This window comes from Hyperolius riggenbachi, chromosome 6, assembly GCF_040937935.1.
Source record: "Hyperolius riggenbachi isolate aHypRig1 chromosome 6, aHypRig1.pri, whole genome shotgun sequence".
In the NCBI taxonomy this organism is placed as follows: Eukaryota; Metazoa; Chordata; class Amphibia; order Anura; family Hyperoliidae; genus Hyperolius; species Hyperolius riggenbachi.
Window position 1 is genome coordinate 153,781,830 of NC_090651.1, and position 27,861 is coordinate 153,809,690.

General features: G+C 45.8%; 1 protein-coding gene across 2 annotated transcripts in view; it reads right to left on the bottom strand.

The window, feature by feature from the left end:
* The window catches only part of LOC137521184 (coagulation factor XIII B chain-like), a 701,298-nt gene that overhangs the window by 326,206 nt on the left and 347,231 nt on the right, over positions 1 to 27,861 (bottom strand). For both annotated transcript variants that reach the window (XM_068240112.1, XM_068240111.1), the window contains one exon: positions 14,504 to 14,707. In XM_068240112.1, coding sequence (XP_068096213.1) covers positions 14,504 to 14,707 — 204 coding nt within the window. The remainder of the gene's footprint in view (positions 1 to 14,503; positions 14,708 to 27,861) is intronic.

The following is a 27,861-nucleotide window of genomic DNA, read 5'->3' on the forward strand; positions in this document are numbered from 1 at the left end:
AGAAGATATAGAAGAAGAAGAAGAAGAAGATATAGAAGATAAAGAAGAAGAAGAAGAAGAAGAAGTATATACAGTACTGAACAAATTTCTGGACACAACTTCTCTTTTCAACTTTTTTTTTTTAAAGGAACATCCCCACATAATCACTTGCTGTTGTTACTTGGAAAAAAAGAGGTTTCTTGCATCATTCACCCTCAAAACAAGTGTTGGAAGCTATTTAAGGCCATTTCGAATAGTCAGCTCGAATAATGAGCTCGAATACCGACTCGAATAGTGAGGTCGAAGTCCGAGGTCGAATCGAATAGTAAAAATTATTCAACTCGAATATTCGACTGACCTCGAATAATTTACTATTCGAATTCGACCTAACTCGAATTTTGAAAAGGGGTATTTGAGCACCACTGCCCAGTACAGGTCATTCGCCTTGAGTTTGGCTGGACAACATGAAAGAGGCCATCTGCACAAAGCTGGATGCAGACGTACTCTCCATCTCCTCTTGCTCTTCCTCAGTGCTCTTCCTCTTCCTCCCCCAGCCACGAACAATACCAAGGGAACGTGGAGCAGCAGAAGCCACCTGTGACGGCTGCCGCGGTTGTTCTTCTTCTGTCGCCTCTTCCTCCTCCACAGAAACACCTTCCTTATCATCATCATCAGAGTCTGACTCCTCTCCTTCCCCACACGACTCCTTTTCTTCCTCCTCCTCCCCCCTCTGTGCTGCCGCAGGTGTTGAGGAAACATCGGGTTCGATGAAAATTGCTCCCACGACTCCTCCTGCCGTAACGGTTCTCGTTCACGCTCCTCCACAGCTGTATCCACTACTCTACGCACGGCACCCTCCAGGAAGTAAGCGTAGGGGATCAAGTCGCTGATGGTGGCCTCAGCGCGACTCACCAGTTTGGTCACCTCCTCAAAGGGCTCCATGATCCTTCATGCATTTCGCATCAGTGTCCAGTTGTTGGGCCACAACATGCCCATCTTCCCAGATTGTGTCCTTGTACTGTAATTCTACAGGTACTGGGTGACGGCTTTCTCCTGGTCTAGCAGGCAAGAGAACATGAGCAGGGTGGAATTCCAGCGAGTCGGGCTATCGCAAATCAGGCGTCTCACCGGCAAGTTGTTTCTACGCTGAATGTCCGCAAAGCGTGCCATGGACATGTAAGATCGCCTGAAATGCCCACACAACTTTCTGGCCTGCTTCAGGACGTCCTCTAAACCTGGGTACTTGGACACAAATCTTTGCACGACCAGATTCAGCACATGTGCCATGCAGGGTACATGTGTCATCTTTCCCAAATTCAACGCGGAAATGAGATTTCTGCCGTTGTCACACATCACGTTGCCGATCTACAGCTTGTGCGGGGTCAGCCATTGCTCCACCTGTTTGTTAAGAGCAGCCAGGAGAGCTGCTCCAGTGTGACTCTCCGCTTTGAGGCAAGACATGTCTAAGACTGCGTGACACCGTTGTACCTGGCATGCAGCATAGGCCCTGGGGTGCGGGGGCTGTGTAGCTGGAGAGGAGATCGCGGCACCAGCCAAGGAGGAGGAGGAGGATGACGACAGCGAAGAGGATGTAGCAGGCGGAGAGGAGGTGGCTGGAGTCCTGCCTGCAAGCCATGGAGGTGTCACAAGTCGGTCCGCTGCGCAGTCACGTACTCCCTGCTTGCTGCCATCGGTCACCAGGTTGACCCAATGGGCTGTGTACGTAATGTAGCGACCCTGCCTGTGCTTGGCAGACCAGGCATCCGTGGTCAGGTGGACCCTTGACCCAATGCTCTTCGCAATAGATGACACCACTTGCCTCTCAACTGCACGGTACAGTTTGGGTATGGCCTTTTGTGAAAAATAATTGTGGCCTGGTATCTTTCACTGTGGTGTACCAATGGCCAGAAACTTACGGAAAGCCTCTGACTCCACCAGCTTGTATGGTAATAGCTGGAAGGCTAATAGTTCCGCCACGCCAGCTGACATTTGCTTCTTACGCTCAAATACTTCCGGCAGCACTGAAACAACATTCGGACATAACGCTGGCGGCAGGACAAGCCAGCATCTCTATTGCGTACAGTGCCAGTTCGTGCCAGGAGTCTAGCTTAGAGACCCAATAATTAAAAGGGACTGATGGATCGTTGAACATGGCTACGCCATCTGACATGTAGTCCTTGACCATCCTCTGCAGGTGAGTGGTGTTGGAGGTGGAACTGCGTGAATGCTGTTCTGTGGGCTGCTGCCTGGGTGTCAGAAAACTTTGCCACACCTTGGACACTGCTGATACCATTCCTTTGTGAGCACTAGCTGCAGCTTGTGTTGTTCTTTGCTCCCCTCCTAGTCATGGTTTAGTGGAAGTCAGTCTGTCGGCGTGGCTGGAGGAGGATGCAAATCTCACCAATTTCTCCACAAGGGCCTTCTGGTATTCTTGCATTTTTACCTGTCTGACACTTTCTTCAATCAATGTTGGAAAATTTTCTTTGTACCGTGGATCCAGAAGGGTGTAAACCCAGTAATCCACGTCCGCCAGAATTCGGACAATGCGCGGGTCACGTTCAATGCAGCCTAACATGAACTGAGCCATGTGTGCCAGAGTCCCAACAGGTTGCTCATGATGAGCAACCTGTTGGGACTCTGGCATCATCATGTTCTGTGCTTGCTTGTGATGCACCATCACCAGCATCATGCCCACCTTCTTCCTTGTCTTCTCCTGCCCATTCCCGCTGAATTGTGGAAGTCAAACGTGCACGGCCATGTCCCTCGGCAGTGGAGGCATCCATGTCCTGCTCTAACTCCAGCTGTTCCTCGTCTTCTTCATCATACAAGGGACCAGCAGTTCCTGAGGCAGATTGCCTGATGTGGATATCACGCTGTGCGGTGTCCTCTCTGAATTCCTCCTCTTCCATCCTGATTGCATCTTCCTTGATCTTCAACAGTGATTTCTTCAGTAAACACAGCAGTGGTATTGTAATGCTGACTAATGAGTTATCACCGCTCACAAGCAACGTGGATTGCTCAAAATTTTGGAGGACTTTGAAGAAGTCCAACATGGTGGCCCATTCTTAACCACAGAAGTTTGGCAACTAACTGGATAAGCCTCGGTACTGCTCCATCAGGTACCGGACTACTGCACTCTTCTGCTTGCAAAGTGCAGCGTCAAATTCCAGCGTGTGGGGACATCACACACCAAGCGATGGTTGGGTAGACTGAATCGCTGCTGCAGCTTGGTGAGTGCGGCTGAAGCGGTACTGGATTTGCAAAAATGCTTGGCCACTCGTCGCACCTTCTGCAGAAGATCCCCCATGTCTAGGCATGTCCTCAGGAACCGCTGAACCACTAGGTTCAGAACGTGGGCCAGGCAAGGGATGTGTCTCAGCTTTGCCAACTGTAACGCGCTAATGAGATTACTCCCATTATCACACACAACCAGGCCTGGTTCCAGGTCCAGCGGTGCCAGCCACAACTGGGTCTGTTCCTGTATTCCCTTCCAAATTTCAGCACTTTTGTGCTGCTTATCTCCAAGGCAGATCAGCTTTAATAAGGCCTGCTGACGCATGGCAACAGCTGTGCTGCACCGCTTCCACGCACTTACTGCTGAGTTAGCACTGCCGGATGAGGTAGAATTTGCAGAGGCAGTGGAGGAAAAGGAGCCAGAGAGGTAGGTGCTGTCAACTCGTAGGGACGCAGGTCCAGCTATTTGAGGTGTTGGCAAAACCTGTGCCATAGCCGGTGAGGAGTCGCTGCCAGGCTCCACAAGGTTCACCCAGTGTGCCGTAAGGGAGATGTACCGACCCTGGCCAAATGCACTCATCCACATGTCAATGGTGAGGTGAACCTTGCAGGCAACTGCATTTTTCAGGCTTCGGGTGATGTTTGCCACCACGTGCTCCTGTAATGCTGGCACGGCACAGCGCGCAAAGTAGTGGCGGTTGGGAACCACGTAACGTGGTATGGCCATCGACATCATGGATTTGAAGCTCTGTCTCCACCACACTATATGGCAGCATATATATAGGAATTTGACAATGCTGGCTGTTAGTGACATGGCCCAGAGGTCGTTTGCTGGCAATTTTCTCCTGCGCTCCAACATCTCTGGGACAGACAACTGAATAGTAGGCTCGCACACTGAAGGGCAGTTGGTTGTTGTCGTCGATGACTGGGAACAGTCAAGAGCACTACTGCTGCGTCTGACATCGGGTACTGATGGTTGGCCAACACTTAATGGCTGGGCTGCTGAGGAGGGTCTGGTGTCCAAAATGGAGGCAGTGTTGCTGGGGGCTGGAAACGAGCCGGTACCCTGGCCTTGTGTGTCTGCCCACAGATTGCGATGTTTGGCTTCCATGTGCCGGTGCATTCTGGTGGTGGTGAGGTTGTTGACATTTTTCCCCCTGCTCATTGTGGTCCTGCACACCTTGCAAACCACCTTGGTTACATCCTCCCTGCTGTCTTCAAAAAAAGACCAGACTTTTGAAGACCTACTGCTTTGCTGGGGAGTTTGGCACATGCCTCTTTTGCATCTCATCTGTAGTGCCATCCCAACAGCGATGGCCTGCTTCCCATGTTGGGTCTGTGAACTCGTTGTCCATAACCTCCTCTTCCATCTCATGTGTGTGCACTGCAGTAGAGCTCCTCAGAACAACCTCTGCACACCTCAATTTGTTTTTCAACAATAAGCAACTGTAAAATGTAATAAAGTGTGTTTTTTATGGGCACAACTGTTCCCAGCTGGCACTGAAAGTACTGCTTTTTTATACAACACTAAGCAAGAGTAAAATGCAATAAAGTGTGTTTTTTTATGGGCACAACTGTTCCCAGCTGGCACTAAAAGTACTGCTTTTTTTGGCAACAATACGCAAGAGTAAAATGCAATAAAGTGTGTGTTTTATGGGCACAACTGTTCCCAGCTGACACTGAAAGTACTGCTTTTTTATACAACACTAAGCAAGAGTAAAATGCAATAAAGTGTGTTTTTATGGGCACAACTGTTCCCAGCTGGCACTGAAAATACTGCTTTTTTTGGCAACAATAAGCAAGAGTAAAATGCAATAAAGTGTGTTTTTATGGGCACAACTGTTCCCAGCTGGCACTGAAAGTACTGCTTCTTTGGCAACAATAAGCAACCGTAAAATGCAATAAAGTGTGTTTTTTATAGTCACAACTGTTCCCAGCTGGCACTGAAAGTACTGCTTTTTTATACAACACTAAGCAAGAGTAAAATGCAATAAAGTGTGTTTTTTTATGGGCACAACTGTTTCCAGCTGGCACTGAAAGTACTGCTTTCTTTGTCAACAAAAAGCAACTGTAAAATGCAATAAAGTGTGTTTTTTTATGGGCACAACTGTTCCCAGCCGACACTGAAAGCACTGCTTTTTATACAACACTAAGCAAGAGTAAAATGCAATAAAGTGTGTTTTTTATGGGGCACAACTGTTCCCAGCTGGCACTGAAAGTACTGCTTTTTTTATACAACACTAAGCAAGAGTAAAATGCAATAACGTGTGTTTTTTATGGGCACAACTTTTCCCAGCTGGCACTGAAAGTGCTGCATTTTTGGGCAACAATAAGCAAGAGTAAAATGCAATAAAGTGTTTTTTTATGGGAACAACTGTTTCCAGCTGGCACTGAAAGTACTGCTTTTTTATACAACACTAAGCAAGAGTAAAATGCAATAAAGTGTGTTTTTTGGGGGGAGCACAACTGTTCCCAGCTGGCACTGAAAGTACTGCTTTTTTGGAACAATAAGCAAGAGTAAAATGCAATAAAGTGTGTTTTTTATGGGCACAACTGTTCCCAGCTGGCACACAAAGTACTGCTTTTTTGTTCAACAATAAGCAACTGTAAAATGCAATACAGTGTGTTTTTTATGGGCAGAACTGTTCCCAGCAGGCACTGAAAGCACTGCTTTTTATACAACACTAAGAAAGAGTAAAATGCAATAAAGTGTGTTTTTATGGGCACAACTGTTCCCAGCTGGCACTGAAAGTACTGCTTTTTTTGGAACAATAAATGCAATAAATTGTGTTTTTTTATGGCCACAACTGTTCCCAGCTGGCACTGAAAGTACTGTTTTTTTGGTAACAATAAGCAAGAGTAAAATGCAATAAAGTGTGCTTTTTTTATGGGCACAACTGTTTCCAGCTAGCACTGAAAGTACTGCTTTTTTTTGTCAACAATAAGCAACTGTAAAATGCAATAAAGTGTGTTTTTTATGGGCACAACTGTTCCCAGCTGACACTGAAAGCACTGCTTTTTATACAACACTAAGCAAGAGTAAAGTGCAATAAAGTGTTTTTTTTATGGTAACAACGGTTTCCAGCTGGCACTGAAAGTACTGCTTTTTTATACAACACTAAGCAAGAGTAAAATGCAATAAAGTGTGTTTTTTTATGGCCACAACTGTTCCCAGCTGGCACTGAAAGTACTGCTTTTTTTGGAACAATAAGCAAGAGTAAAATGCAATAAAGTGTGTTTTTTATGGGCACAACTGTTCCAGCTGGCACAGAAAGTACTGCTTTTTTGTTCAACAATAAGCAACTGTAAAATACAATACAGTGTGTTTTTCTATGGGCAGAACTGTTCCCAGCAGGCACTGAAAGCACTGCTTTTTTATACAACACTAAGAAAGAGTAAAATGCAATAAAGTGTGTTTTTTATGGGCACAACTGTTCCCAGCTGGCACTGAAAGTACTGCTTTTTTTCAACAATAAATGCAATAAAGTGTGTGTTTTTTATGGCCACAACTGTTCCCAGCTGGCACTGAAAGTACTGCTTTTTTGGTAACAATAAGCAAGAGTAAAATGTAATAAAGTGTGCTTTTTTATGGGCACAACTGTGCCCAGCTGGCACTGAAAGTACTGCTTTTTTATACAACACTAAGCAAGAGTAAAATGCAATAAAGTGTGTTTTTTTATGGGCACAACTGTTCCCAGCTGGCACTGAAAGTACTGCTTTTTTTTTCAACAATAAGCAAGAGTAAAATGCAAAAGATGCATTGCGCACGTATCTGCCGGCAATAGGCTCCGCCCACCCGCGACGGGGGTTAACAACCCGAACAGCCGGCGGGTTGTTAACTCCAGATCAGACCCTAACCTGCCCCTTGCAGGCACCTGATCACCCCTCCACACCCTCAGATCGCCCGCACACCCGCCCTCAGATCGCCTCCGAAGTGCACTGTTTACATCGGTTCTCCCCTATAATCACCCATCAATCACTCCCTGTCACTATCTGTCAACGCTATTTTTTAGGTTAGGTCCTAAACTGCCCCCCTGGGGGCTCCTGATCACCCCCCCCCACACCCTCAGATCATCCCCAGACCCCCCTGTAATGATCTGCTCAGCTGCCTGTGCAGGCAGGCAGCTTTTTGACCATTGTTTAGGTTTGCATGCTGCAGGACTCTGGAAAGGAGACCTTCTGTCAGTTTTGCAGCTTGTGCTTGCTGAGGAATTTGCATACGTTTTCATGCAAATTGCCTGGCCACATTCATTAGAGGCGTGTACTATAAGTACTATGTGTTTCCCACAATGCTTGGCTGGTCATAAGGATTCCTTCCTGTGAAACACTCCTGGAGGAGTGTCAGCCTTACTCTTTGTTTGAAGATCAGCTTAGAGTAATTCCTGAAACTGCACTAGGCAGGTTTCCCTAGTGCAGTTAGGATTGCTTATCTGTTTTGTTTGTCTGTTGCGATTGTCCTGTCCCAGCGGTGGTCGACAGGAAATCGTTCTGATCTCTGTTCTTGGAGTATAGCTGGTGCAGCGGTTGCTACCAGCTATCTCTTCTGATCTGTCTCACTTGAATCGCGCTAGCCTCTTTTCGCTAGCGCTGTGGATCCTTCTGTTCTGTCTCCTTGGATCGCGCTAGCCTCTTTTCGCTAGTGCTGTAGATCCTTCTGTTCTGCCTCCCTGGATCGCACTAGCATCCTGCGCTAGTGCTGTGGATCCTTCTGTTCTGCTACTCTGTACCTGGATCGCACTAGCATCCTGCGCTAGTGCTGTGGATCCTTCTGTTCTGCTACTCTGTACCTGGATCGCACTAGCATCCTGCGCTAGTGCTGTGGATCCTTCTGTTCTGCTACTCTGTACCTGGATCGCACTAGCATCCTACGCTAGTGCTGTGGATCCTTCTGTTCTGTCTTTCTGGATCGCGCTAGCCACTTTCGCTAGTGCTGTGGATCCTATCGTTCGCTTATTCATGTTTTCGTGTGTCTGTCTTGTCTGCTATGAACGCTTGCTGGAGGCTCGGTGAGGTAACCGTTAAGCAAGCGCTCGCGTCCTCTGTTTCATGTTTGTCTGTCGGTGGTTAGTTAGGCGTGTTTGTCTCTATTGTGCTTATCACGTGGAGACCGCGCATAAACGCATGCACTGTTGCGATGTTGCGGTGTTCGCGTTTAGCTAGCGTTTGTTATTTTCCGTATCTCCTCATTGTATGATTTGCTGTGCCTTTGCTACTCTTGTGCTCTGCCTTGCTGTAACCTTGTGTCACGTCTGGCGATCGCACCTCTCGCTACCGCGTTCCTGCTTCATATCTGCTGAGAGTGAGACAGCGCTTCGGTTTTGCGAATCTGATGCTGAACCTTCTTTGCCTTGTTTAGAGACGCTTTCTCTGAACCTGCCCTGTACCATGAATGAAAACATGTTTTCCTTTCACACTGACGTTTGTGAACCCCTTTCTTGCTCCGAGGGAAGTGCTGATTCTGCACCCTGTAGTCTGGATGAGTCAATGTGGCCTTGCTTAGAATCCCCTGCAGTGTCCCTAGAGGCTCGTCTAGGTATTGCCACTATACTCACCTGTTTTTCTGCAGTTTTGGAGTTACAAGCTAGTTTGACTGCCACACAGAATTCTGGGTACAGTGAGAATGAAGTTAGGGAGTCAGTGTGTGTTCCAGTAAATATTCCTGTACATCCCGCTAATTATGATGAAGTTCAGTCTCAGGTTATGGTGGAACCATTCCTGGGACATCTGCCCTGCCTGCAGGAGGTATTTAATGTTCAGCCCTGTAACATGGATAGTTCAGAATCCTTCTTAGAAAACCTGAAAAATGATGTTCCTGAGGTCTTGTTTGATGTTCTGGAGGTCTCCGAGTTCCTCCCAAAGGGTGCAGAACTTGTAGGAGATGTCTCCTGCCCCCCAAGTCCTTCTGAGGTGTTTCCCTCTTCCGTAGGCATTGCGTAGGCATTGCTGCCTTGCTGGCTACCTTTTCAGCTCTGGTGGAGCTTCAGTCATGGGTAGTCAATGATAAATTTCTGTCAGATACCATTACAGTCATTGAGATCTCTAAGCCTGAGGCCGAGTCTTCTTTTGAAATACCAGTACCTGTGACCTCTACTCGTGATGATTTTTTGCCCGGTCCTGGTTTTGGTCTGGTCGTGCCGGACTCTGAGGTTGGCAGTTCCCCGACATGTCCTGAGGTTTCTCCTGTGCTGGTGTACCCCAGTGTGCTCTGTGACCCAGAAAGCCCAAGTGTGCCTCGGTTACCAGCGTACTCAGATGCTTCCTCGGTGGAGACATGTTCTGATTTAGCCTGCCTGCTTGCATGCCCAGAAGTGGTCCCTGAAAGTCCTGATCTTGATGGGTGTCCTGCTAATTCTGAATCTGGAGCTGTCATAGGTTCCATGGGGGTGCTTGGTAGCTCTCCATGTGAGCCTGGTGAGCGTTCTGGTTTCTTGGAATCTCTGCGGAGCTTCAAGGCGTTCTGGGAGATTCTGAGAGAAGTTTTGCTTGGTACCCTGAATGCGATCAACAGCGGCTTTTGTTTTGAAAGAGACACTTCGAACAGGTTTTGTGGCAGATTTGGTATTTTCGGACGCTCCTTGGAAGGTGGTGGGTATTGTCTGGAGGGTGTCGATAGCTTCTTCTCTGGTATCCACAGTCCTGATGGGTGTTACGCTGAGACTTGTAGTGCTGGTGGGCATGTTTCGTGGCTTCTGTTTCCGATGAGGTCGGTTTCGGGTGGACTGACTCTGGAATTGGACCTTGTCGGGCTGTCCCGACCTTCATGAGTCTTCAGTTGGAGTGTTTTGCTAATAGCAGTTTTGAGGGTCGTCTGGAATTCGACCCTGGAGGCGGGGGGGGGGGGGGGTACTGTAATGATCTGCTCAGGCAGGCAGCTTTTTGACCATTGTTTAGGTTTGCATGCTGCAGGACTCTGGAAAGGAGACCTTCTGTCAGTTTTGCAGCTTGTGCTTGCTGAGGAATTTGCATATGTTGTCATGCAAATTGCCTGGCCACATTCATTGGAGGCGTGTACTATAAGTACTATGTGTTTCCCACAATGCTTGGCTGGTCATAAGGATTCCTTCCTGTGAAACACTCCTGGAGGAGTGTCAGCCTTACTCTTTGTTTGAAGATCAGCTTAGAGTAATTCCTGAAACTGCGCTAGGCAGGTTTCCCTAGTGCAGTTAGGATTGCTTATCTGTTTTGTTTGTCTGTTGCGATTGTCCTGTCCCATCGGTGGTCGACAGGAAATCATTCTGATCTCTGTTCTTGGAGTATAGCTGGTGCAGCGGTTGCTACCAGCTATCTCTTCTGATCTGTCTCACTTGGATCGCGCTAGCCTCTTTTCGCTAGTGCTGTGGATCCTTCTGTTCTGCCTCCATGGATCGCACTAGCATCCTGCGCTAGTGCTGTGGATCCTTCTGTTCTGCTACTCTGTACCTGGATCGCACTAGCATCCTGCGCTAGTGCTGTGGATCCTTCTGTTCTGCTACTCTGTACCTGGATCGCACTAGCATCCTGCGCTAGTGCTGTGGATCCTTCTGTTCTGTCTTCCTGGATCGCGCTAGCCACTTTCGCTAGTGCTGTGGATCCTATCATTCGCTTATTCATGTTTTCGTGTGTCTGTCTTGTCTGCTACGAACGCTTGCTGGAGGCTCGATGAGATAACCGTTAAGCAAGCGCTCGCGTCCTCAGTTTCATGTTTGTCTGTCGGTGGTTAGTTAGGCGTGTTTGTCTCTATTGTGCTTATCACGTGGAGACCGCGCATAAACGCGTGCACTGTTGTGAATGAGTGCGGTGTTCGCGTTTAGCTAGCGTTTGTTATTTTCCGTATCTCCTCATTGTATGATTTGCTGTGCCTTTGCTACTCTCGTGCTCTGCCTTGCTGTAACCTTGTGTCACGTCTGGCGATCGCACCTCTCGCGATCGCGTTCCTGCTTCATATCTGCTGTGGTGTGTGCACCGTCGCGGGTTGGCGACTAGGTTGGCGCACACACATACAACCTGTCCCTTTGCTCGTTCTCATTCGCAATCGCTTCTCTTGCATTTGCGTTCTGTGCTTCGTACAATTCCTGTCTGGCATTTGTGGAGGTACAGAGGATTGGTTCCTCTGCACTCCCCAACGCCATCTGCCGACAGGAATTTCCCTCTACGTGTGCGTAGCACCTTTTGCTGGGGTCCTGCAATTATACGCTTGTGGAGGATTTCCGCCGTATCAGCGCACGCGTTGTGCGCTGATCACGGAGAAAGTTCCACAATCATTACACCCCCCCCTGTGTACTGTATACATCTATTCTTCCCTGTAATCACGCACTGATCACCTGTCAATCACCCATCAATCACCCCCTGTCACAACCTGTCACTAACACCCATCAGATCAGACCCTAACCTGCCCCTTGCAGGTACCTGATCACCCGCCCGCACCCTTATATCGCCCGCAGACTGCCCCTTAGATCGCCTCCAAAGTGCATTGTTTACATCTGTTCTTCCCTCTAATCACCCACTGAACACCCATCAATCACCCATTAATCACCCCGTCACCACCTGTCACTGCTACCCATCAGATCAGGCCCAAATCTGCCATTTGCGGGCACCCAATCACCCGCCCACACCCTCAGAACGCCCTCAGACCCCAGCCATGATCACCTCACCAGTGCATTTCTTGCATCTACAGTGGCTTGCAAAAGTATTCGGCCCCCTTGAAGTTTTCCACATTTTGTCACATTACTGCCACAAACATGCATCAATTTTATTGGAATTCCATGTGAAAGACCAATACAAAGTGGTGTACATGTGAGAAGTGGATTGAAAATCATACATCATTCCAAACATTTTTTACAAATAAATAACTGCAAAGTGGGGTGTGCGTAATTATTTGGCCCCCTGAGTCAATAGTTTGTAGAACCACCTTTTGCTGCAATTACAGCTACCAGTCTTTTAGGGTATGTCTCTACCAGCTTTGCACATCTACAGACTGAAATCCTTGCCCATTCTTCTTTGCAAAACAGCTCTAGCTCAGTCAGATTAGATGGACAGCGTTCGTGAACAGCAGTTTTCAGATCTTGCCACAGATTCTCGATTGGATTTAGATCTGGACTTTGACTGGGCATTCTAACACATAGATATGTTTTGTTTTAAACCATTCCATTGTTGCCCTGGCTTTATGTGTAGGGTCATTGTCCTGCTGGAAGGTGAACCTCCGCCCCAGTCTCAAGTCTTTTTGCAGTCTCCAAGAGGTTTTCTTCCAAGTTTGCCCTGTATTTGGCTCCATCCATCTTCCCATCAACTCTGACCAGCTTTCCTGTCCCTGCTGAAAAGATGCACCCCCCGAGCATGATGCTGCCACCACCATATTTGACAGTGGGGATGGTGTGTTCAGAGTGATGTGTAGTGTTAGTTTTCTGCCACACATAGCGTTTTGCATTTTGGCCAAAAAGTTCCATTTTGGTCTCGTTTGACCAGAGCACCTTCTTCCACATGATTGCTGTGTCCCCCACATGGCTTGTGGCAAACTGCAAACGGGACATCTTATGCTTTCTGTTAACAATGCCTTTCTTCTTGCCACTCTTCCAAAAAGGCCAACTTTGTACAGTGCATGACTAATAGTTGTCCTATGGACAGAGTCTCCCACCTCAACTGTAGATCTCTGCAGCTCGTCCAGAGTCACCATGGGCCTCTTGACTGCATTTCTGATCAGCACTCTCCTTGTTCGGCCTGTGAGTTTAGGTGGATGGCCTTGTCTTGGTAGGTTTACAGTTTCCATTTCTGAATGATTCTTGAACAGTGCTCCGTGGGATGTTCAAGGCTTTGGAAATCTTTTTGTAGCCTAAGCCTGCTTTAAATTTCTCAATAACTTGATCCCTGACCTGTCTTGTGTGTTATTTGGACTTCACGGTGTTGTTGCTCCCAATATTCTCTTAGCCAACCTCTGAGGCCCTCACAGAGCAGCTGTATTTGTACTGACATTAGATTACACACAGGTGCACTCTATTTAGTCATTAGCACTCATCAGGCAATGTCTATAGGCAACTGACTGCACTCAGATCAAAGGGGGCAGAATAATTATGCACACACCACTTTGCAGTTATTTATTTGTAAGAAATGTTTGGAATCATGTATGATTTTTGTTCCACTTCTCATGTATACACCACTTTGTATTGGTCTTTCATGTGGAATTCCAATAAAATTGATTCATGTTTGTGGCAGTAATATGACAAAATGTGGAAAACTTCAAGGGGGCCGAATACTTTTGCAACCCACTGTATTCTCCCCTCTATTCACACCCTGATCACCTATCAATCGCCCCGTCACCCCCTGTCACCACCTGTCACTGCTACCCATCAGATCAGACCCTAAACTGCCCCCTGTGGGCACCTAAACACCCGCCCACACCCTCAGATCACCCTCAGACCCTGCCTTAACACCTCTCCAATGCATTATTTACATCTGTTCTCCCCTCTAATCACCCATCAATCACCCATCAATAACCCCCTGTCACTGCTACCCATCATACCCATCAGATCAGACCCTCATCTGCCCCTTTGCAGGCACCCAATCACCCGCCCACACCCTCGGATCGCCCTCAGCACCCCCCCGATCACCTCCCCAGTGCATTGCTTGCATCTATTCCCCCCTCTAATCACACCTATCAATCACCTCCTGTCACCACCTGTCACCCCCTAACACACCTACCCATCAGATCAAGCCCTAATTTGCCCCGTGTGGGCTCCTGATCACTCGGCCAAACACTCAGATCCCCCTCAGACCCCCTTTCGATCACCTCCCCAGTGCATTGATTGCATCTATTATCCCCTCTAATCACCCCCTGAGGCACCGTGTGTATCCAGCATAACAGACTGACTGATTGACTGTTGCCCAGGGCGGCTGCTGTCTGAGCCTCTGGCTAAGTAACAAGACAGATAACAGAAAGATAGGCAGCATGCTTGCAAGACTAAACGCTGCTCTACCGATAGCATACATTCATACAGATACAAGACAGGACTACAGATTGGAGCGTAACTAATAGCAACCGCAGCTTATAGTTATGTCCTCAGAAGCAGAGCAATCAGGTTAACTACTAGTCACCAGCAAGCATCCACACAGGCAAGAACAAGACTACACGAAGGAACGTAACTAATAGCAACCGCAGCCTATAGTTTATATATTTAGTATAGTGCATTTATTTGTGTTGTTTTATTAATTTTTGTAACTAAAAATGTTTTATTCATTTTTGGATTCCTCAGCACTATTATGGACATACCTAAGAGCAGTTATTACATTTATCTTTATAGAACAGAACAAATATACTTACCAGGTTTTGAGCATTTTGGTAGCAGCATCACACCATCTATGCACTGCACTTTCAACAGGTTTGTTGTAGAAGATGGCTCATAGTAGCCTGGTTTACAGCTGAATGTTATGTGGTCAAGATGTTCACTGTACAATGTTTTGTCTCCCTTATATGCCAGCTGAATGTTGTTTTTTTCCATGGCCATATATGTGACTGTGCATGGCTCTGCAAAAAAGTAAAGGATACAATTATTTTAAATAAACCTTCTGTACATATTTGTCATTATGGCTTATCATATAATAGATTAGTTGACGGTTACATTTTGAATCAAGGTGAATAATGGCAGCTGAAATTATACTTTGAATTTACTGTGTGATATAGACTAAATAAAACTATCCAATAAAACGGTCCTTTGAAAAAACTGCACCTGAAATGAAGCCAGTTGTTTTCTTCAAGTTTTTTCATGGCTGAAAAACGGAACTGGGAAAAAAGGGCGCAGGCAGCTAGTGGACAAAAAGGGCGCCGCCATTCACTCCCATAATAAATAACGTTTAATGGGCGCCGAGCAGGAAAAAAGGGCGCCGGAGCTAAATAAAGTTTACAAACGGCGCCCGGAGCTAAATAAAGTTTACAAACGGCGCCCGGAGCTAAATAAAGTTTACAAACGGCGCCCGGAGCTGTTTAATGATTTATAACTGAGCTTGTGTTGATTTACGTTTATAAAATGCACCCGTGCCGAATAACGTTTATGAAAATACTAAATATATTTATCTTATTTAAATAATTTAAACATTATTTAAAGTTTTATCCCTTACTGTTTTTAAAACATTATTAACAAAATAAAGCGATCAGTACGTAATGTAAATTGGAATATATTTTTTGGAGTCACAATTTGTAAAACATTATTATCCACATAATAAAGGGGGGTCTTAGGTTTAGGCACCAACAGGGGGGTCTTAGGTTTAGGCACTAACAGGGGGGTCTTAGGTTTAGGCACCACCAGGGGGGGTCTTAGGTTTAGGCACCAACAGGGGGGTCTTAGGTTTAGGCACCAACAGGGGGGTCTTAGGTTTAGGCACCAACAGGGGGGTCTAGGGGTTAGGGATAGGTACAGGGAGGGTTCTGTGTAGGAGTAGGCTTAGGTATAGTTTTAGTAAAATTTTAGTAATAATTACTAATGTTTTACAACACTTATTACGAACGTACTTATATTTATATCATCGTTATAAAGAATATTTTCAGATTTTATTATAAGAACAAACCATAAATGAAGGTTATTCACAATAATATACAATTATAACAATTAAACATATATTATTGTTTTTTTTAATAAACGTAATTATAAGTTTAACTTTACAAATAGGGAAGATTAACGTTTTCACAATTTCCGATTTTATAAACATTATTTAATGATTTATAATTTTGTTAAACTTTATTTGTAAACGAAATATAGCACACTATTTTTATAAACCCTATTAATGATTAATTATTATTTAGAGTTTACACCCCGCGCCCTTTTTGTCCAGGCGCCCTTTTTGTACGTACGCCTGAAAAACACTGATTCTAAAGGCCCATACATGCTCAACCAAACTCCATGATTGTCATCTGAAAACAATCAGGTGGGTGTACACATGGCAAACGACTAGATGAGCAACTGAAAAGAGGCAGATTGTCTGATCCGCCTGGTGAATCAACTCACACAATATATGTGGCCATGTTGTGCTGCCCGTTGATTGGCATTTATATACGCAGTATTTAAAAGAGATGGATGTTCAGTATGTTGGTGCGGGGGAAATACAAGTCATGTTAACATTTTTTCGTTGTGACTGGTATGTTGTGGTGTTTGTCATGCACCACAACATGGTGGCTAGACCTTGCCCTCATTTTGGATCTAATTAACCTCCCTGGTGGTCTATTAAAACCGCCAGGGGGCAGCGCAGCACTTACATTTTTTTTTGTAATCATGTAGCTAGCCTAGCGCTAGCTACATGATAGCTGCAGTGCAGCGGCATCCCCCCACCCCCTCCAATCACCTCCGGCATTCAGCGCAAACAGGAAATCCCGTTCAGAATGGGATTTCCTGTTTGGCTTCCCCCGTCCCCATGGCGACGATCGTTATCGACATGGTGACGTCATCTGGAGTCCCGATCCACCCCTCAGTGCTGCTTGGCGCTGATAGGCCAGGTTGCGCAAGGGGTCTGGGGGGGCGGCGCTGCAGATAGCGGTGAATGGGCGAAGAGCAGCGGCGATCGGGAAGTACACGCAGCTAGCAAAGTGCTAGCTGTGTGTACAAAAAAAAATTATGCAAATCGCCCCAGCAGGGCCTGAGAAATCCTCCTGCGCGCATAGCCAGACCTCAGGTTGGGCTTACCGCCAGGGAAGTTAAACTGTCTAATTGCGCTTGAAGAGAGTGCTTCACTTACCATCACTACGGAAACATCTGAAGTCCAGATAGGAGGACCATTATGCTGGCCTCAAAATCAAACTAAGGATTTGTACAACTCAATACCACAAAGGACGGACAATTTTCACTTGAGTATTCTTTTCTATTTATAAATCCCTTTTTATTTTATGACTGCTGGCTATTACCCGTTCACTTTGGTAATTCTATCATTTTTCTATACTAATTTTGTAACACACTATTTTTACTAAATAAGTGATTCAAATTATTTAAAAGGCTTTCTACCTGTTTTTGAGTATATCATGGAATGGATCTAGCCTGTGGAGCTGTTACCATTTATAAGTTGTGGTGTACAAATATTCTAACACGTTTTCTTGCAGGCTAGAATAGCTCTGAGAGGTTTTTACTGCCTTCACAGTGAATCCGTGAAAGTGATTTAGAGGCTGCTATATTTACTTCCTTTTAAACAATACCAGTTCCCTGTCATCCTGCTGATCTATTTGGCTGTAGTAGTAGTGAATTACACCAGAAACCAGCATGCAGCTAATCTTGTCAGTTCTGACAATATTGTCAGAAACACCTGATCTGCTGCATGCTTGTTCAGGGTCTATTGCTGAAAGTATTAGAGGCAGAGAATCAGCAGGACAGCCAGGCAACTGGTATTGCTTGAAAGGAAATAAATATGTCAGCCTCCATATCACGCTTACTTCAGGTTCACTTTAAAGGTAGGTGGTGGCAGACTACCATTTATTGCAGATAACGATTGTATGTGTGTGAAGTCACTGTCGATCCCAATCTCTCTGTTCCTACTGAAAACTCGGTTGCAGACTGAGTCGTTGTGCCTGATCGGGGATTCTTCCTGTGTGGAAATAGCTGTGTCTCATATCTATTAAGCCATTTCGTGGCATCTTGAGACACCGTTGTATCATCCTTGGGAACATCTGGCTGTGGGGAGGGGGCTGAATTTTACTGGGGGCCCATCTGGCTATTGTGGAGGGGGCTATACTGGGGAGGGGCTTATACACAGATCAATCACTTTTTCCTAGTTTCTGAGGGAAAATTGGGTACCTCGGCTTATACGTGGGTCTGCTTATATGCGAGTATATATGGTATGTTAAAATCAAAGGCTCCCAACATCTCCACTGGTGGATCTTTGTTAAGACAGATAAGACTGGATTACCCCTTTCCTTTTAAGGAAACTGCAATAAGATATTTAGGGATAGAGATGAGCGTAATGACCTAATTACGAATTTCCGAAATTTCGCGAAATTACTACAATTACGATTTTAGCAGTAATCGAAATTTCGTAATTTTCGCAAATTACGCAAATTTTCGTAATTACGATTACGAAATTTAGTATTTTAAAATTTGCAAAGGTTTCTATCCCTCTAGATGCCTAAAATGAATAACCAACCAATCCTCCTCCTCCTCCTCCCTCTCTCTCTCTCTCCAGAGATTTGTAGTATTTCAAAACCATACTCACATTCATGACATGTCCAGGGATCAAACCCAGGTCAACCACATGGAAGACAGCTATGCTCACCACCATACCACCAAACACACACTAAATAGACTGCTAACCTAAATCTTACTTGTAGACAGTCATATGAGACACATGCTGGGTGCAGGGCTTTGTGATTGGACCATGCGATAGAGTGAGGTGCAAAAATGAAATCATGCCTAGCAGAGGATGGTTTCACAGTGCTAAATGCTAGGCTGGCTGTGGTGCAATTGGTTAGTGTGTCTGGCTGGTAACAGCAAGGTTATAGGTTCAATTCCATCCAGGCATGTCTTTTCCTTTTGCGTTCAACAGTTGTCCAAACAGAGCCAACAGAGCCCCAGATAGCCATGTAGAGTTAGGTCACAGCTAGCCTGGCTGTGGTGCAATTGGTTAGTGTGTCTGGCTGGTAACAGCAAGGTTACAGGTTCGATTCCATCCAGGCATGTCTTTTCCTTTTGCGTTCAACAGTTGTCCAAACAGAGCCAACAGAGCCCCAGATAGCCATGTAGAGTTAGGTCACAGCTAGCCTGGCTGTGGTGCAATTGGTTAGTGTGTCTGGCTGGTAACAGCAAGGTTACAGGTTTGATTCCATCCAGGCATGTCTTTTCCTTTTGCGTGCGCGCGCTGCGCCATTGAACCCCATGGGGTATTTTGCGTGCGTAAAACTTTACGCATGCAAAACTTTGTGCTCGGTGTTTGGACAACTGTTGAACTCAAAAGGAAAAGACATGCCTGGATGGAATCGAACCTGTAACCTTGCTGTTACCAGCCAGACACACTAACCAATTGCACCACAGCCAGGCTAGCTGTGACCTAACTCTACATGGCTATCTGGGGCTCTGTTGGCTCTGTTTGGACAACTGTTGAACGCAAAAGGAAAAGACATGCCTGGATGGAATCGAACCTGTAACCTTGCTGTTACCAGCCAGACACACTAACCAATTGCACCACAGCCAGGCTAGCTGTGACCTAACTCTACATGGCTATCTGGGGCTCTGTTGGCTCTGTTTGGACAACTGTTGAACGCAAAAGGAAAAGACATGCCTGGATGGAATCGAACCTGTAACCTTGCTGTTACCAGCCAGACGCACTAACCAATTGCACCACAGCCAGCCTAGCATTTAGCATTGTGAAACCATCCTCTGCTAGGCATGATTTCATTTTTGCACCTCACTCTATCGCATGGTCCATGGTCCAATCACAAAGCCCTGCACCCAGCATGTGTCTCATATGACTGTCTACAAGTAAGATTTAGGTTAGCAGTCTATTTAGTGTGTGTTTGGTGGTATGGTGGTGAGCATAGCTGTCTTCCATGTGGTTGGCCTGGGTTTGATCCCTGGACATGTCATGAATGTGAGTATGGTTTTGAAATACTACAGATCTCTGGAGAGAGAGAGAGATGAGGAGGAGGAGGAGGAGGCTGGCTGTGCTATTCATTTTAGGCATCTAGAGGGATAGAAACCCTTACAAACCTGAAAAAGTAAAATTTCGGTTGGAGACACGAAATTCGTCATTACGGGAGTGAAATTTCGATTACGAAATTGTAAATTACGATTTGAAAATTAATTACGAAATTACGAATTTGGGTCGTAATGTTAAATTTCGCATTCGTAATAAAAGCAGTTCGAAATTTCGAAAATTTCGGCTCATCTCTATTTAGGGATCATGTTGCCTAAGGATATGTCTAAGATTTTAACTCTTTATTTTCCACCTTTACTCAGTTCTATTAAAAGAGACTGGGAGAGATGGTCTAGGATTCATTTTCCATGGTTTGGTAGTGTGGATATACTTAAGATGAATGCGTTACCAAGATTGTTGTTTTGTATGTTCATTTTGCCAATTCATTTACCCCGTCATGTTTTTAAATCTCTAAAAACAATGTTTGTTTGATTTATCTAGCATAAGAAGACTTCTAGAGTAGCATATAATATTATAATTAAAGGAGAAAGCATGTTTAGGGCTTTCTGATCCTAAATCATACTTATCAAGCTTGCGCACTAGAGGAAAATGGAATATCCGCAATCACCGACAGGTGGCATCTAAACAATTTTATTGAGCAAAGTAAAAGGCTGACATGTTTAGGACAACGATATCCTTACTCATAGCCCCTTACTCATGGGGCTATGAGTAAGGATATTGTTGTCCGAAACATGACAGTCTTTTACTTCTGTCTCGTGGTTGCTCAATAAAGTAATTTGGATGCCACCCGTCAGAGAGTGTGGCTATTCCATTTTCCTCTGGTATTGCTCTCTGAATCCTGCACCTCGACACGAGGAGAGTGAGTGCAGCAATGTTTCTTTTACCTTGTTTGAACTCTCAAGCTTGCGCTCTATTCAGGCTTTTTGATTGGACATATGGGGAAAAAAACAAAAAGATTAGTAAATATTGAAATGATTAGGCACATGCCCCCTGCTCTTTCTGATTTAAACATTGTACTGCAGGCGATACATCATGGTTGTCCTCTCTCCTTGATAAAGCGGGGTAACACCTGGGGAACTAGTGGGTATGTTAAGGGGGTCATGTGTCTTTCCTTGCCACACTACCAATGTGGCTGCCTACACCAGTCTTTACTTCCCTGGGCTGCGTATTTATTTATTGCTGTACACTATGCACTTTATTTCTATGGGCTGCTTCACTGATCATGAGTTAATCCATTAGCACTAGAATACAATGTCTATATAGATGTCCTAGCACTGGCACTTTGATACTAAGTTTTTTGCATGAACGATATATGTTTTTTTTCCTTCACTTTTATTGATTTTTGCACAGAGATATGGATATTGTATTGTTTAACACTAATTTGCACTATCACTGTACCCAGGTTCAACCACCCGGGGCCTCAGTAATTGAGTTCCTGGTATTGGGGTACATTATTATTGTGAGGTGCAAACAATTAGATATTGCATATGATATATTGTTGGTAATGAGTTTTATGGGGCATGATATTTTAGCATGGTTTTAATTAATTCAATTATTACAAAGTGTTTTGTCTAAATAAATTACTCATACAATATTAAGATCACATGTACATTTTTTTTCAACCTAAATTGAGGTTATTTTTTTTTCTACTTTAGCATTGTCTTTTTGACCCTAGCACACTTCTCTGTTAATACATCTCAAATGGTATGCATATAGATTTCCATGCAATATCCCCTCTCTGATTGAACTCTGCATTAGCTTATTTTTCCCTCCCAAATTGTATGCATAATTAACTGAGGCTATTCCCTGTTACCTCTTACTTGTTCAATAGAGTCTTTGCATATGTTTAGACTAGCCCTGCCCCTGTGAGTCAAATTGGCTAGCCTATTCCCACCTGATATCATTCTGCCTATTAACTTCAAACTCAGGGCCTTTAGTAGTAGATCTCACAAGGTCGGCAAGACCTTGGTCAGCAGAGCATAATCTTAAAGGGCATAACTTTAAGGGCATATTAGTAGCCCAGAATTAGCCCAGAATTGAACAGAAGAGAACAACCACAAAACTCTGCACGGCTGTTCATCGGCTGAATTAACACCTGGTATGATCTGCTTTTTTTCCCCTTCCCTTACATCCATCGGATCATATCTATGAAACCCTGAGATATCCTCATTGCAGCCTTCCACGTACACCTGATAACTTCATGCCAATTACCCTGCACCCACACACACCAACTTCCACAATTTATTTTCAAAGCGGACCTGCAGGAACAATAATTGATCCTCTGCCTGGATTTTGACTACTTTCTGCCTGCCGCCTGCACCGACTTCAGCTTGGATATTGACTACTTTCTGCCTGCATTATTTGTACAGTTTCACAACTTTTTAGTTTATTCATAAATGTAATTAATTCAACAAATTTGTGTTCTAGTCTTTTATTTATATGCAGAATGTCTACCAGGCTTTTATTCTGGCATATATTGGTGAGTTATGACTTAATTGGATGCCTACAATTCTTGAAAAACAATGTACCACTTTTGACTCATAATTCCAGACAGAAATGCACCGCCAGGGAGGTTAAACAGCACTGAGACATGCTAGCCCTATCTGATACTGTGTCTCCAGCTGTCCTCTCATATTGTGGACTTAAAGGGACTCCGAGCTCAGCCAAAAAATGAAAGTTGTACTCACCTGGGGCTTTCTCCAGCCCAATGCTGGTCGGGAGGTCTCACAACGGCGTCCTGGCTCCTCTACATGTCCCCGCTCCGGAATAGCTGACCGGCCGCAGCCCGGGCGACACTCGGCCGGCACGGCAGTACGGCTCATGCGCGCTTTAAACGCGCATGCGCAGTACTGCCACGCCGGCCGCCGTGATGACGCGAGGCAGCCGACGAGTGACATCAGCCGCGTCATACGCGGAAGAAGCAGCCCGACACTCGGCCGAGTGTCGGCCGGGCTGCGGCCGGTCAGCTATTCCGGAGCGGGGACATGGAGAGGAGCCAGGACGCCGTCGTTGGACCTCCCGACCAGCACTGGGCTGGAGAAAGCCCCAGGTGAGTACAACTTTCATTTTTTGGCTGAGCTCGGAGTCCCTTTAAGTTTAGCCACATACCTAGATTGGGTGGCAAACATGGAGGTGGGGACTTCTTTTCTCCAAACACTGCTCCTATATACCATTTGCACCTGTGCCTTCTCCGTTTTTTTCCTCTTTTGAGGATCATGCTATCCGCATCTACTCTCCTCATCACTTCCAGGTTGCGGTCATCTAACCGTCCTCCCGGACCAGCCTCCACCTTCACCAACTATTTCTCCGCATAGCTTCTCCACTTTCTATCCACTGATATTCCTTCCATCATCATTGAGGGCTTCCACATCCCTGTAGACACTAACTGCTCCACTACCATTAAACTCCTCTCATTCACCTCCTCCTATGACCTCTCCCAATGGTCCTCAACTTCCACCCACAAAGATGGCCACGGTCTGGACCTAGTTTTCACCCAGCTCTGCCCAGTTTCTACATTTATTAACTCTCCATCCCCCCTTTCATACCACAATCTCATATCTTTCACAATCAGTCCCTCCCTGCCTTCTCCAGCCCCAGTACTGCAGCCAACCTGCTTATGCAGGAATTATTGCAACCTCAATCTCTGCTCCCTGGCTGATTCTTTGAAACCCCTGGGCTTCTTGTCATCCTACACTGACCCTGAGACCAGTGGCGTAGCTAAGGAGCTGTGGGCCCCGATGCAAGTTTTACATTGGGGCCCCCCCAAGCACTCTATACATAACAATTGATACAGCGCAACAAAACCTGCAAATGACAACTACAGTGTCAGGGGTGCAAGAAGGGGATGGGGAACAGTGTGTTAGTGATTACTACTATTCAAAGCATCTACAGAAGTGATTATTATGAGCACAGGACCAATAGAGAGCTAATAATGTAGTTGAGGGAGAGCCCTTCGGGGCCCCTCTGGCCCAAGGGCCCCGATGCGGTCGCTACCTCTGCACCCCCTATTGCTACGCCCCTGCCTGAGACAGCATCCACCTACGACTCCACCATAGTCACTGCTGTAATGGACACAGCAGCCCCTCTCACCAACACCCGCCCCTGTACATCAACAGACAGCCCTGGCTGACTGAACCCATCAAAAAACTGAAAAGACGCTCCAGGGCAGCAGAATGGAGATGGAGGAAAAGCTCCACTGCAGATGACTTCCTCCATTACAAAAATGCACTGCTCCAGCTCAGGGATGCTTTTTCACTTGCAATATAAATATACTTCTCCACACATTTCAACAACTTTTTAACACCTTCAGATCTCTTTTACACCCCCTGCCTCGCCCTACAATCACATGCTTGTCTGCAGAAGACTTTGCAGCATACTTCATGAACAACATTGAAACATTACAGAACAGCTTTCAAAAGCAACCCTCTTCACCACTTCACTCACCTCTTCCTTTCTCCCAATTCTCAACTCCTCCTCTCTACATGACCAGTCACTCACTCGAGCCTCCTCTCTACTAACAACCTTCTCTGCATTAACTGAACAGTGCCTTTCTTCACTAATCTTTAAATCTCAACTCACTACCTGTGCTGTGGACCCTTATCCCGGGATCGGTTGAATAGGGCGCCCGAGCTGCCTGTATGAAAAGGGCGCCGCCATAGACATCAATGTTATTTCTGGAAATATGGGCTACAAGGTGTAGAAAAGGGCGCCCGAGTTTTGATATAGGCTACAAGTGGGCTCCCCTTTGTAGCCCATATTTTTTCGGCTACAAGGTTTTCGGCTACAAGCGGGCCCCCTTTGTAGCCCATATTTTTTTCGGCTACAGTAAGCTGCCCCTCTGTAGCCCATATTATTGACTTTTTTTTCTAGCCGAAGTTTGTATATGGGCTACAAGCGCTGGAAACCGAATTATTTCATTCCCCCACTATCCATGGCGGCCTGGAGGGGGAATAGTAATTAACGCATCCCGGAGTTTTTTTCTAGCCGAAGTTTGTATAGGGGCTACAAGCGCTGGAAGCCGAATTATTTCATTCCCCCACTATCCATGGCGGCCTGGAGGGGGAATAGTAATTAACATATCCCGGAGTTTTTTCGTAGCCGAAGTTTTTATATGGGCTACACCAGGCGCCTTGGTTTTTTTATAGCCAAAGTTTTTATATGGGCTACACCAAGCGTCTTTTTTGTAGCCGAACTTTATATGGGCTACACAAGGCGCCTTTTTTGTAGCCGAAGTTGGTATATATATGGGCTCCACCAGGCGCCCTTTTTTACCGGCGCCCTTTTCATGTAGACCCCTAATCCCTATAATCTTATCCCCCAGCTCTCCTCCTCCCTCATTTCTGCTTTAACAACGCTCTTTAACCTCTCCATCTCTACTGCTATTTTCTCTTCTTCATTTAAACAAGCTATCATAACACCCCTAATCAAAAAAACCCTCCTTAGACCCTACTGCCCTTTCTAATTACCGTTCAGTCTCTCTCCTTCCCTTTGCCTCCATACTGCTGGAACGCTACATTTGCTCAGAGCTGTCTGACTTTCTCTCTGCTAACTCCCTGACTGTTGGACCCCTTCCAGTCAGGCTTCTGCCCTCCACAGAAACAGTTCTTACTAAGGTTGCCAATGATCTCCTAGTCGCTAAATCCAAAGGCAGATTTTCTGTACTAATAATCCTAGATCTGTCCTCTAAGTTTGACACTGTTGATAATACCCTGCTTCTCCAGACCCTCTCATCACTGGGAATCAAGGGCCTAGCACATTCCTGGATCAACTCTTACCTGTCTGGACGTTCCTTCATGGTCTCCCTCCCCCCCTCCTTTCCATTTACATTCATGGCCTGGGACCAAAAATAAGCTCTTTTGGTTTTCAATATCACCTCTATGCTAATGACACCCAAAATTATTGTTCTCCCCAGACCTCTCCACACTACTATCTAAAGTCCCCAACTGTCTATCAGCTATAGCTACATTTATGTTATCCCTTAAACTCAACATGAGCAAAATGGAGATTGTGATATTTCCACCTTCACTCTCTGTTCTACCTCCCATAGTCACAATCAATGTAGATAACACCCCAATAACCCCAACTCCTAAAGCTCGCTGTCTGGGAGTAGAGATGGCCCGAATGGTTCGCCGGCGAACGGTTCCAGGTGAACTTTGGGTGGTTTGCGTTTGCAGTGAACCAGGAAGTTTTTTCAAAAAAAGTTTGGTTAGCCCATAGACTTTAATGCCCGCCGACTTTAGCGGTTAATAGCAAAGTCCCCTTACATAGTAAAACACCAAATTTGCAGGGTATGTAGAGGAGGGCAGTGATTAAAAGAGAAAAACATTTTTTTCAAAAAGACCTTATACTTTTTGAGAAAATCGATTTTACAGTTTCAAAGAAAAAAGAGCCGATTCATTAAAAAAGAACTGATTGATTAAAAAGAACCTGATGATTCATGAACCGTTAGTATAGCTTAGAATGCGTCCTGTACAGGACGTATAGCTGCCGACTCCCGCTGTCTCTCCCCACCTGCCTTCACCTGTCACCCTCACCTAGGCTGGCACCCGGTGCACCCATGGGTGCACTAGGTGCCAACCTAGGTGAGGGTGACAGGTGAAGGCAGGTGGGGAGAGACAGTGGGAGCCGGCAGCTATGCGTCCCAAAGGACGCATTATCTGCTACATGGGGGGCGTCGGAGATCTTCAATCAACTTAATTGAAGATCGAAATAAGAGGATACTGTATTCATTGCATCGTTTACCGAGGATATTGTCATGGGAACATTTTTTTAAAGGTACAGGTAAGTATTTCTGGTTTAATTAAGAACATTAAAGGATTTTTTTTGTGGTTATGTTTTTATTTCATTTAACGCTTTGTGGAAATTGGTAAGGGGTGCTTTGTACTCCTATACTCATTTCTCCTTGGAGGGGGGTGGGCACCTGGGGTCCCCTTCTTAAAGGAGACTCCCAGATGCCACCATGAACCCCCCCCCCCCCAGGGAGTCGTCGCCCCCACCTCCTCCTGGGGCATCGGAGGTGGGGAAGAGCCCCTTGTCCATGGATTAAACAAGGGCTCCGGGGGGGAGGGAAAGGCTTGGCTACCCCTCCCTCCGGAGCCCCCCCTTACCATGGACCATGCGGGCTGGCATAACTAAGGGTGTGAAGTCCCACACGGCTGGGGCTCCGCATTCTGGCTATCCCAGCCTGCATGGGGGACAAGGAGTTACAGAGAGCTTGGTAGGGGGGACCCCACATCATTTTTTTTTCATATTTCCCACACTCCGCACATAAAAATAATAATAAAAAAAAATGTAAAGGCCTTCCGAGGCCACAAGTATGAAAAAAGTGAAACACCTTTCCATAATCCAGATCCATTAAGGACGCTACCTGCGTCTTAGGGGGCTCATGACTGGTGAGTTTTGGGCCCCTAGGCCAAAGAGGTCATAGCCTAGGGTCACAAAAACCTGTTTATTTTTTGCAATGGTACTGGTGGGGATTCTGACGAACATAAATTGCAGCCATGGCCGTTAGCAAAGTCTGAATCTCACGACATGTCTCACGCAGGTAGAAGGCATATTGTTGTACTTGCACTCCAATTTTGGGTTCCCTACATCTCTGCAAACCAAAGTTACGGGGGTGCAAAAGTGCTAAAATCCCCCATAGGCTTTCATTGGGGCTTAGGTTTCGAGGGTACAAAAGCGCAGGTTCTGCCGAACGGTAAGGTAAGGGCCCGAAACTCATCAGCCCTGAGCCCCCTTAAACTCCATACAAAGCCGGAAAATTTGGAGCTGCTCATCCGTATCGTTCGGCAGAAACCTGCACTTTTGTACCCTCAAAACCTAGGCCCCAATAAAAGCCTATGGGGGATTTTAGCACTTTTGCCCCCCCGTAACTTTGGTTTGCAGAGACGTAGGGAACCCAACGTTGGAGTGCAAGTACAACAATATGCCTTCTACCTGCATGAGACATGTCGTGAGATTCAGACTTTGCTAACGGCCATGGCTGCGTCAGAATCACCACCAGTACCTTTGCAAAAATAAACAGGTTTTTGTGACCCTAGGCTATGACCTCTTTGGCCT